The sequence below is a fragment of the Ovis canadensis genome, chromosome 5, assembly GCF_042477335.2.
Source record: "Ovis canadensis isolate MfBH-ARS-UI-01 breed Bighorn chromosome 5, ARS-UI_OviCan_v2, whole genome shotgun sequence".
NCBI lineage: Eukaryota > Metazoa > Chordata > Mammalia > Artiodactyla > Bovidae > Ovis > Ovis canadensis.
Genome location: NC_091249.1, coordinates 102842694 through 102855771, shown reverse-complemented (window position 1 = coordinate 102855771; position 13078 = coordinate 102842694). Strand labels below are relative to the sequence as shown.

Below are 13078 nucleotides of genomic sequence, written 5' to 3'. Positions count from 1 at the left end.
TTGTACTGCCATGGACCCAAATTCAATCCCTGGCCAAGGAACTAAGATTCCACAAGCTGTGTGGAGCTGGCAAGAAAAACAAGCCAGAAACAGACTCACAGACACAGAATGCTTATGTTTACCCAAAGGGAAAGGGCGTAAGAATAAATTAGGAGTATGGCAAAACAGATACACACCATCATATATAAAATAAACAACAAGGATTTACTGTATAGTGCAGGGAACTACTTCATGCAAAGATGGGCTCAATAAAGGACAGAAAGGGTATGGACCTAACAGAAGCAGAAGACATTAAGAAGAGGTGGCAAGAATACACAGAAGAACTGTACAAAAAAGATCTTCACAACCCAGATGATCATGATGGTGTGATCACTCACGTAGAGCCAGACATCCTAGAATATGAAGTCAAGTGGGGCTTAGGAAGCATCTCTATGAACAAAGCTAGTGAAGGTGATGGAATTCCAGTTGAGCTGTTTCAAATCCTGAAAGATGATGCTGTGAAAGTGCTGCACTCAATATGCCAGCAAATTTGGAAAACTCAGCAGTGGCCACAGGACTGGAAAAGCTCAGTTTTCATTCCAATCCCAAAGAAACGCAATGCCAAAGAATGCTCAAACTACCGCACAATTGCACTCATCTCAAATGCTAGTAAAGTAATGCTCAAAATTCTTCAAGCCAGACATCAGCAATACGTGAACCGTGAACTTCCTGATGTTCAAGCTGGTTTCAGAAAAGGCAGAGGAACCAGAGATCAAATTGTGAACATCTGCTGGATCATCAAAAAAGCAATAGAGTTCAAGAAAAACATGTATTTCTGCTTTATTGACTATGCCAAAACCTTTGACTGTGTGGATCACAATAAACTGTGGAAAATTCTGAAAGAGATGGGAATACCAGACCACCTGATCTGCTTCTTGAGAAACCTGTATGCAGGTCAGGAAGCAACAGTTAGAACTGGACATAGAACAACAGACTGGTTCCAAATAGGAAAAGGAGTACGCCAAGGCTGTATATTGTCACCCTGATTATTTAACTTCTATGCAGAGTACATCATGAGAAACGCTGGGCTGGAGGAAGCACAAGCTGGAATCAAGATTGCCAGGAGAAATATCAATAACCTCAGATATGCAGATGACACCGCCCTTATGGCAGAAAGTGAAGAACTAAAGAGCCTCTTGATGAAAGTGAAAGAGGAGAGTGAAAAAGTTGGCTTAAAGCTCAACATTCAGAAAACTAAGATCAAGGCATCTGATCCCATCACTTCATGGCAAATAGATGGGGAAACAGTGGAAACAGTGTCAGACTTTGTTTTTTGGGGCTCCAATATCACTGCAGATGGTGATTGCAGCCATGAAATTAAAAGACGCTTACTATTTTGAAGGAAAGTTATGACCAACCTAGACAGCATATTAAAAAGCAGAGAGACATTACTTTGTCAACAAAGGTCCATCTAGTCAAGGCTATGGTTTTTCCAGTAGTCACATATGGATATGAGAGTTGGACTATAAAGAAAGCTGAGCACAGAAGAATTGCTGGTTTTGAACTGTGGTGTTGAAGAAGACTCTTAAGAGTCCCTTGGACTGCAAGGAGATCCAACCAGTCCATCCTAAAGGAGATCAGTCCTGGGTGTTCATTGGAAGGACTGATGTTGAAGCTGAAACGCCAATACTTTGGCCACCTCATGCGAAGAGCTGACTCACTGGCAAAGACCCTGATGCTGGGAAAGATTGAAGGCAGGAGAAGGGGAAGACTGTGTTCTACCTCCCAAGGAAGGAGAGAGCTTACAGGACACTGTGGCCGGGTGCCCTCGAGAGCCCCCTCCCCCTCTACGCAAACCTTTAAAAATTTATCCAACACTTTTTGATTTAAGGCGACCACCCCACCTCCACTTGCGCCTTCCAGGAATTCCCCACTTTGCCTCCAGAGCCTCCCAGAACATTGCCTAAGGTTGAAAAAGATAAAGAGATTTTTTTAAAAAACAAAGGAGCTTTTAAAGCAGAAGCATATGCAATAAACAGAGCCTGCTCCTTGCAGAAACCCCCCCAGGGGGCCTCACCCAAGCAAAAAAAAAAAGAAAAACAATCGTAATAAAAAAGATTCTACAAATAAAAAATGTTTCTCTTGTGGCCAAATGGGACATTTTTGCTGGCAATGTCCTGCTAAACAGAGACAACAAGCCATGCCAATCAACCCTAGATAGCTCAGGACTAGACTTCAGTTCCACCACCGCAACAATATTAACTCCTCTGATGGCTCTCTAACTTGCCTGCCAGGCTTACCTGGACTTTTACAGATATGCATATGATTGTTCACAGCCTCCCAACTGTGAGAGGCACGGGAAGCCTAAAACATAGAGCCTTTCAAAGAGTTAAGTTATTAGAGTGGTGCTGGTGTAAGATTTCATTATTGGGCCAATGCTTGTTGCTAAGTTCCCATATCTCTTATCCACTGTGCACCTGGGAATGCATTAGTTAACATAGCTGGAATGTAAGAAAACAAAATAGTAGCCTTGAAACTAACCGCACCAGACTTTTGAGCTAATTGCTTCTTTCTTCATTGTAACTTACTGCACCTTCGCTCCCTAACTTACTGCACCTTCGCTCCCTGAGAGAAATGTAACTTTGTTTGATACTTTCTCAGGCTGACATAAATTAGAAATATAAAGGAAAAAAAAAAAAACACTTGACGGGAAAATAAGTTTTCTGGTTGAGCAGCCTTTATCAAAAGAGGATCTTAAAATGTTTCACAGGCCTCCAAGGCCAGAAGATAATGTACACATCATTTGTGGGAAAGGTATAAAATTCCTTTTTGAAAATAAAGCTATTGGGCCTCACTCGAAGAAGCTCGGTCACCCCATGTCAATCATTTTCTCTCTCTCTCTCTCCCCCCTCTCCCTCCCCTCTCTTTTTCAGGCTGATCCCTTGCAGCATAGAGGCTCCCTGCATTCACTTATCTGCCCGGGGTTTCTAAGACCTAAACGGGAAGACATTCTGCGTCTTCACTCCCTCAGGAGACCCGGAGGGTACCTGTGGCCTCTGTGAACAGGGCAAACTCTTTGTCTGGGGGGTTTATTGGTTTTCTATGTAAACCAAGGAATACAGCCTCTTTCTCTCCTCTATTCTCTTAACTGCAAATCCTTTCCTTATCTCTGTCTAAATCTATATCTCTCTCTCTCGCCACGCCATCCCTGCTTCCAATTACCCTGGATCCACCCAGGCTGGACCCCAGCAGATGACAGAGGATGAGATGGTTGGATCATATCACTGACTCAATGGACGTGAGTTTGGGTAAACTCTGGGAGTTCCTGATGGACAGGGAGGCCTGGCATGCTGTGGTTCTTGAGGTCACAAACAGTTGGACACGACTGAGCAACTGAACTGAACAGGAAACTATATTCAGTATCTTGTAATAACCCATAGTGGAAAAGAATCTGATTCATTGTAACTGAATCTCTTTCCCGTACGTCTGAAACTAGCACAGTATTATAAATCAACTACAGTTCAGTTTAAAAACTGGTATTTCAAGGCCATATGCAAATAGTATATTTTAATGTCATGACATAAATGGTATGCAAAGACTGGAAGAGACAATATAGAAGTAAACCTAGATAGAAAAGGACGAAGTACAACCAGCTCTGAAGTAATCCTGGTTTTGAAATGAGTATCCCAATACAACTGACATATCGGGAAGCATTCTAAACATAACATGGATTTCACATTTCTTTATGTAAAACTTCATCCGTTAGAAAGATGGCAAACACGGAAAACTGCACCAGCTGAAACAAGCTACAGGGGCGTGCACACCTACCTGCTACCTCGGTTCAGCATGTGTATTATCAGCCACTTATCTGCATCTAATGTGACAACTTTCCCTCTGATTTCAAATAACACTCCTTCCATCACTTAACTGCACTTTCCCAACTTTTACAAACAAACTTTACATTTTTTTAAGGTATACATTCCATACTTGATAAGCATATTTAAGACTTAAAAACATTATGTAAACCTATTCTTTACTAGGTCCCTACATTTCAATTTCTCTACTACTGACCAATCTGGGGGGTCCTGTTCTCCTAACCCATCTTTCCCCTAAGTTCTGTGTTTTTCATTATGTGATTTGCCATAGTGTGGTGATTTTTAGGAACCCATCAATCATGTTATGTGAGGACTAACTATTCTGAACGTGGAGCTCTCCAAGCCTCAGAGGCTGGAGGGAAGAAACAACAGACAGACACAGGTGTTTAACATAGTACCTAATTTAGACACTAACATCAGCATGTTCATCACAGCCAAATGGTACACAAACACGTGTGTGCTGGAAAGAGCGCAACTTTGCGGTCACTCAGTCCTGGTGGACTGTTTCACTCTGTCATTTACCAAGTGTTCTCAGTCTCAGAGATCGCTTCTTAGAATGAAGATCACAAAGTCTCATGGGTTTTGGTGGAAGTTAAACAAGTGCTTTACATGGTCCCCAGTAATATAGTTAAATGCTAAGAAAAAAAAACCCTTACATTTCTTCCCCTTACATTGCAACCCCATGGATTGTACCCCAGCAGGTTCCTCTGTCCATGGGGATTCTCCAGACAAGAATACTGGAGTGGGTTGCCATGCCCTCCTCCAGGGGATCTTCCCAACCCAGGGATCAAACCCAGGTCTCTCACATTGCAGACAGATCCTTTACCACTTGACCCACCAGTGAAGTCCAAGATATAGATTAAATAGATCCAAAGATACACTGGGGAGTATGATGTTTCCTTATAGCTTTTTACCAAATCAATGACAAATAGCCAGGCAGGATATAGGACTAAGCTTTTTGTCTGCAAGAATCACATGAGGGAAAGTTGTCTATTTCATTAAAATCTATCACATACTATTTTCAGTTTTAAAAAGAAAGGCAAAAAAGACTATCCATATTCAATACAATGTGTAAAGATAAATGCTATATATCAAAATTTCATAGAAAATTTAATAACTTAATAATTTATACAATAAAGCAAATTTTAAAGTTTTAATTAGGGAAGAAGTTTGAAGTGTCAAGCACCCATAAAAAAAATCACATAGGATGTTTGGAAAAATCCATCTTAGTAACTTATAAATTTACAGAGAAATGACATAATGCCTGACATTTGCTTTTAAAATTAATTCAGCCAGCAAAGAAAAAAACAAGACTGACAAAAGGCTGATAAACATTAAAACTAGGTGAGAGGTAACTGGGGTGCCATATCCTATTTTTTGTATGTGTATCTCCCACTTTAAAAGATTTTTTAAATTCAGCTTTTTAACCTCCCCTCCCATCCCATGCCAGAGATTCTGACTCAGAAGTGGGGTCTTGATTCAGGAAGGGTGTCGAGAACAATGCATTAGATATTTCCATCCAAGACCATCCACGCACAGCACTTTGGGAAGTAGCAGATGAGATGATGAAATCAGTAATACCAGAAGAGGATTAAGACAGAGAGAATAAGTAATTAGAAGATTTTTTCTACTATTAAAATATTCATCTAATTGACTTTAGAATCATAAAACAAGCAAATGTTCAGGATAGTATATAAAAGGGCATAAAGGTAAAGTCAAGTCAAGTCAAGTCGTGTCCAACTCTTTGCGACCCCATGGACTGTAGCCTACCAGGCTCCTTCCTCCATGGGATTCTCCAGGCAAGAGTACTGGAGTGGGTTGCCATTTCCTTCTCCTGGGGATCTTCCCAACCCAGGGATCAAACCCGGGTCTCCCGCATTCCAGGCAGACGCTTTAACCTCTGAGCCACCAGGGAAGCCCAATAAAAGGGCATAACATCCAGTAATAAACATCAGAACCACCATCAGTCATTTTTTCATAAGAAGCAACAGCAGCCACTACTGTTTCCTCTACTGAGTCAGGAATTTGTCATATCTTCAGATCATCAGAAAAGTAATTATAAAGGTTAACAGTGAGAAGAGTTTTAGAAATACATTTTCTAAAAAAAATAATACACTATAAGCCATGGCTTGGCTTTCTCTACTGAAACAGAAGATTAAAGCTAAACAATTACACATTCAATTAATTTTTTAGTTTGTTTCATGCTTGGGTGATGATGTGTGATATCAGATTATATCAGCATCACTTTTATCTAAAGGAATCTATTCACATAACAGATGGCAGGCATGCAAAAGCAAACACAGTCCAAGTCAAATAATATTCTCTTTCTACAAAGATCCTCTCAAAATATCTCTAAATTTATTCTTAAGCCACGAGTTTAAATATATAAAACATAATCCAGGGCCTTCCCTGGTGGTCTAGCAGTTAAGAATCTGCCTGCCAATGCAGGGGACACAGGTTTGATCCCTGAAGGGGGAGGATCCTACATGCCACGGGGCAGCTAAGCCCATGTGCCACAACTACTAAGCCCTCACATGTGCCTAGATTGTGTGCTCTGCAACAAAGAGTAGCCCCTGCTCTCTACAACTGGAGAAAGCCAGAGCAAAGCCCCGACAACCCAGTGCAGCCAAAAATAAACCAATAAATAAGTCTTTAAAAAATAAATGCTTAAAAACAAACCAAAAATATAAAACATAATCCAAATATTGGCTGTAAAAGTAAACCAGTAAGACCTGCAATTTCTACGAATCATTAGGAAAGGAAACTTTATCATTATGGGGCATATAAGCTTTCAGGACTTTCAAAAATAGTGAGAAAATAAGGTGGAGAGAAAATAACATTGAAAGTACAAAGAACAGCAGAATACAGGAAGGCAACATGAGAACATGGTTACTAGGCAACAGGTCCAACAAAAATCAGTCACCTGTTCAGTAGAGGGCCCTCTTGGAATAAAAAGAACTACTTGGCATACCCCACCAGGGCGCTAAACTACGTATAAGTTTGTTCATTCTTTCAATTAAACTTATTACATATCTGCTATTTGCCAGAACACACTGTACCTGGGTAGGAGGAAACATATCACAGAGTAATGTCATCTCTTTCAAGATGCCAACTAGCAGATTATGTCATATTCTGCTGCTGCTGCTGCTGCTAAGTTGCTTCAGTCGTGTCTGACTCTGTGCGACCCCATAGACGGCAGCCCACCAGGCTCCCCGTCCCTGGGATTCTCCAGGCAAGAACACTGGAGTGGGTTGCCATTTCCTTCTCCAATGCATGAAAGTGAAAAGTGAAAGTGAAGTCGCTCAGTCGTGTCCAACTCTTAGCGACCCCATGAACTGCAGCCTACCAGGCTCCTCCACCCATGGGATTTTCCAGGCAAGAGTACTGGAGTGGGGTGCCATTGCCTTCTCTGTGTCATATTCTACATACTTTCATTACCTGTTTCAGATCTGATTATGCTTTCATTTTAACCTTAATATTACTCTATGTCATATGAATCTATGAAAAATTTAAAAGCATAACGTAACTCAGAGAGAAGTCTTTAAGGATCTCTATTGACTTCAGCATTTTTGAAGGGATAAGAAAAAGTTAACTTTTCAATGTCACTGCAACAACACAGTGGAGAAGAATCTACAGAAATGACAGTGGTTCTTACTTTTGAAAGTGAAGCAAGTAACCATAAAATTTAAACTCTGTTATCATATTTGTAGCAATACGCATTATCTGGAAAATATTGGTTCACCTAGTTACACAGATCTTCCAAATGCTGATGCATTTCACTACACAAAATAAGCAAATCACTATCAATAAAAAGCTAATCACTATCAAAATAAGCTAATATCACTTTGAATCTTAACTGAAAAGTCTTTAAGTATTGGAAAACAGTCAAGCTCACTTTAGTTTGTATGATGTTTCAACAACTCTTAATTTTTGTTTGAAAGCTCAAGTTTTTATCACTGGTAATAAATACTATCAGTTGTTTTCCTGGTACTCACTGGCTCACTTCATTTGTCTCCATAAATGTCTGCCAGGTGCCCAAATCTGAATAACCAAACTTTGTTGGTCATTTTTTCAAGTAAAAATGGTGTTCCACAAAAAGGGCAGCTAGTTCAGCTCACAACTCTATCTGCACACCTTCCACAATTACCATGTTTTGTTAATGCAGAGAAGTGTTTTATCTGTGCTTCTCATTTTATGATTCATGCATGTGCTAAGTCACTTCAGTCATGCCCGACTCTTTGAGACCCTATGGACAGCAGCCCATGAGGCTCCTCTGTCCAGGCAAGAACATGGAGATGTTAAGGGATTCTCCAGGCATGAATTATGGAGTGGGTTGCTGTGCCCTCCTCCAGGGGATCTTCCCAACCCAGGGATCAAACCTGCATCTCTTATGTCTCCAGCCCTCACTGGCGGGTTCTTTACCACTACTATGATACGCAGTGTTAAAAATGTGGGTATTTAAGGGTTGAAATTTTATCAAATGAATGTTTTGTACTCCTTCATCAAATATACTCAAGTGAGATTTTCACCTCTTAAACTACAGGTGTGTGGTAATAAACAATAATGACAACTAATACAGTCAGGTTCTGCTGCCTTGACTCATACAAAGGCACTAGCAACTAGCAGTTTTGGCAACCACTGCTTTTGCAGTGCAAATGTCAATTGTCAATAAAATGAAAAAGACATCGTAGTGATTTATAAAATTAGATTTGATCTTTGGGGAACTCCTAAAAGAAGTCAGGAACCCATAACGATCCTTGGACTTAGACTACACTCTGAGAACAATTTCAGTAAGCAATCAATAAATACTGACGACGGTCATCACAACAAAAATATTTCACATCACCCTTTTTTTAAATCCCTCCCTGATGAAAGTAAGAGTTTTATACTTCTTAACACTTTCAGGCATGAAAATTCTATAATCTTCTTGACAATCAAATTGCAGTATCTACTATCTAAGACACAACACTTTTGCTGTATTAACCATCTAAACTTTTTCCCAATACAGATGTATATGCTATTTTTCTCTCATGTGGACTTACAGGATAATCAGTCATGTTTTCCTTTTCTTTCCAGAGATTTTACAACTACAGATGCTGTGGCTCATGTAAGGAAGTTCTATTCTGCAATCAGAGATTGACTGACCCCATTCAAATTCTGAAATATCTTGTAACAAAGGTATATATCTAGATGGAACTAAACCAACACCAACACAATCAATCAAGGGAAATTGTGAGACAAGCCAACTCTGAAAACTTAGTATTGAGTTTAATGGCCCAGAAAGCTAGAAGAAGTGAAGTCGCTCAGTCATGTCCAACTCTTTGCAACCCCATGGACTGTAGCCTACCAGGCTCCTCTGTCCATGGGATTTTCCAGGCAAGAATACTGTAGGGGGTTGCCATTTCCTTCTCCAGGGGATCTTCCTGACCCAGGGATCAAACCTGGGTCTCAGAGATACAGTAATGAACCCTGTTACACTCAGAGCTCTTTCCCCTTTGTGGGAGAAAGGGAAACCAGTATCTAAGTAGGCTTATAAATAACACAAGGAATTGAAAAGTGTGATCAGTGCTATGAAACAAGTAAGACTAGGTGAAGGAATGGAGACTGACCAGCGGGGAGAAGTGGGAGGATTACTTTAAATCAAAAAGTCTTCACTGAGAAGATGTCTTTAGAGCTGAGACTCGAATGATTAATTCTGCAGATCTGGAATTAGAATGTTCCAGATAGAGAGGCTAGAAAGTGCTGAGGCCCTGAGACTGGAACTGAAAGAAGGCAAGTCTGACCGAAACATGTTGATCAAAGGGGAGAATTAACACGAGAAGTCAGAGGCAGGTGCCAGGTCCTGAAGAGATATGAAGGTAAACTGATCTTACATGGTGCCAGAATGGTTCTCACAACCTGACGGAAGCCCCTTTGTCTTTTTAAAAATAAAGATGATATTGAAGATACAAGGGGGAAAAACAGCAGGTTAGAATTCACAAGATGTTAAATTCAAATTCCAGTTCTTCCCATCGCCTCTTAGGAGCAAAAAAAGGAGGAGAAAAATTCATATTTATTAAAATGCTAGTAACTGCCAGGCTTTGAATCCATTATTTGATCCTATCTCATTTCATTCAACTATGGTTAGTTATTTTCTAAGGTCTCTAAGCAGCCATTTCTAACCCTACTAAATGGAGAGAGTAATATTTGTTGCAGTACATTAGGAATCGTCAGAAAGTTGAACAAAAAATTTAACATGTAAAGTTCTTTGATGACTAAGCATCTAAAGGTACTATCATTAAAGATAAAACATATTTCTCTTTTAAATCAAAGGAGGACATTTGTCCTCCCTGTCTAGGATATTCTATTGCTGGTGTAAAAAAGAGCACTTACTGAAGATCTTTTACGACTGTCACCAAACCAGAGTAGGAGGGGCAATAAAACACTCCAGAGAGCCAGGAACGCCGATCTGAGCGACAAACGAGGCCTGTGACCTAGATATTTTTTCAAGTTCTACCCTTCACATTTTTCTTAATTGCTTCAATTTACGTATATACCCCTGTAAACCTGCAAGAATCAACTTGCAAAGGGAACGCCTCTCTAGTTCCCTGGCATCCTTTCACAGACACTGAGCTGATGCTGTCACACACAACACCTGTGAAGCAGTTTCACGTGATCTCATGTTACTGAGCAGGAAACCAAGATGATTACAAATCTCTGAATGCTTCGAAAAGGCTGATAAGGATGGTAAAACTGCCTAATGAATTAAGCTGGCCAAGAGGGTGATAAGAAAGGCATTTCCACCCAGCATGGAAGAACGTTGTAACTACTGAAGAATATTTCACATGTGGGGGGAAAAACACACACAAAAATATATTTTAATAAAATTTCAATTATTCACAGATGCTTTCAATATATATTATTTCACTTACTTACCTGGTAACCAGAAAGTAAATTCCATGTGGAGTACAATTATGCATTCTGTGAAAGGCATTAACCCTAAGGGTAATTGCTAAAGCTGCCTTTGCTACATTATTACTTCTCTCTCCTCATTAGGCTTCTGATTCAAACTGAGAACTTACAAGAGCAAAGACCTTATAATTTACATTTTCACCACTGTCTATAGCATACTTTCAGGTCTAGTGTCAACACTCAAGCCATCTTACCAAATGAAAGAGAGTCCACTCCCAAACAAATCCACATGTGACAAGCTTTTTCACTCTGAAATTCACCAAGCTCACTACTTACCTCTGGTATACAGGATCCTGTGAAACCAAACAAGCCATTGGCATTGTCACTTTTTTGTATTACCAATCTTGCTGTAGTATTCTCTTCGGAAAGGCGAGCTCCTCCATATACAGAAACTAGCTTAAGAATGAATAATTCTTCTCCTTCCTCTTCATTGTCATCTCTTGCAGAAATAATGAATGATTTGTTAGTTTCTCCCTGTCTGAATTCCAGATATCCAGAAACAGGATGCAAATCACTCTTGGCTGGCATGGCGTGAAGTTCATAAATTTCTTCAAGGGTCAATTTCCGCTCATAGGACCTCACATCCTGCATCAGACCTGTAAATCTGTCGTTGCCATTCACTCCTGCCCCAATTCTCAACGTTCCTGGACCTGAAATTAGAAATGGGTTTAAATGCTACAATAACCACAACTGCACTATCCTAAATGACAAGTGTGCTTCAGAAAGTGAAATGACTTTATTAAAAGGTCTTATTAGGTAAGCAAAACTTTTGCATAACTAGAACACAAATAAAGGCTATTTTCTGTCAATATTATAATGAAAAATGAACCAAGAATCACTGGGATTTAAGACATTTTGTACCAAAGGATATGTTGTACATGTGTTTGTATGTGTATATACAAATGTATGTGTATATATTAAGACAGACATTTCTTCCAGGAAATTTAAAAATTTCCTTGCACATCTAAGAATGGAATGATTCAACTCACAATTTTAAAACTTTAGTATTACTGTTCTTTGAGAACTTCAATTCTTGGTCTGTTAGAAAGTTACCTTGAGTTAAAGTTGTGAGAATTCAGCAAAAGAAATTCTTATGGACCAAACATAACTTTTTACCCAAACAATCAATGCAATAAATGTAGAAAAAGAAATATCCCTTTCTAGGAACAACAATTATATGAGCCCAGGGACTTTTTCATGATAATAACAACATGCAGCTTAATTACATTGCTATGTAGCAATAATAAACCCTTTCAGGAATTCAACAATTCTTCTTTCTTTACTTATTCCCTCCAATAACTAAAATATTTATAGAAGATGAGAGTTTGGCGGTGATTTGGGATTCCCTCCATGCCTTCTCCAGTGGTTCTGGACTGACTGAAACAGTGAAATGTCTACGATAGACAAAAATATAGATGAACTTCACACACACCATTGAACAAACCTCAGACACTCAAGTGTACACACTGCTCAATCCTATTTACCTAAATTTTAAAAACATTAAGAACTAATGTTAGGCTCCTAGAAATGGCAATAGTAGCTGGGCATGGTGGTGAGTCAATGACTAGCAAAGAGAAAAAGAGAGGGTTTCCGGAAAAAAATATCTTGATGTGGGGACTTGTTAATATGGAGTGCTGAAACTGATTCATTTAAAAATTCATGTATCTGTACACTTATGTGTACTTTTATATATTTTATAATAAACATATAATACCCTGCATTTCATTTATAACCTAAATATATATATACACTTTCTCCACTTTAAGTTACAAATTACATAAACAATGTAAGTTCCTTGCAGCAAGCTACACAGAGAAAAGAAAGATCAGGTCTTACTTTCCCCAGTCTTTCCCATTCTCATTCTACCACCATGCAATCACCCAAAAAAATCAATGTTAACAAACATATGTATATATTCACAATCAAATGATAATAATTTAATGCCACAGAGTGCTGTAAGCATAGTTCTTGAGGTTGAAATCAGCAGCGTGTATATGTTTTCTTTTGCCCATCTTCGTTTCTACTAGGAAAGAAAAAATACAACCAGATAGCTAATGCAGGAGGTTTCAGAAGGAAAGATAATCTGTTAAGATATCATACAAGCTCTGTTCTATTTTCCCACTTTAAAAAAAAAAAAAAAAGCAGAACCAAATCACAGGACAGAGAGGCTGGGAGAGAACTGTGATTATAACAGAGATAAGTGATATTTGGGAAGAAACATGTACACCTGTGCACTTCTCAAGGAAACAGAACACTGAGGTCCAGCTTAAAGA

General features: G+C 39.3%; 1 protein-coding gene across 1 annotated transcript in view; it reads right to left on the bottom strand.

Annotated features, from left to right (window-relative positions):
- The window catches only part of ADGRV1 (adhesion G protein-coupled receptor V1), a 566629-nt gene that overhangs the window by 480617 nt on the left and 72934 nt on the right, over nt 1–13078 (bottom strand). Inside the window, exon 21 of the mRNA XM_069590116.1 lies at nt 11082–11455. Within this exon, the coding sequence (XP_069446217.1) occupies nt 11082–11455 (374 nt within the window). The remainder of the gene's footprint in view (nt 1–11081; nt 11456–13078) is intronic.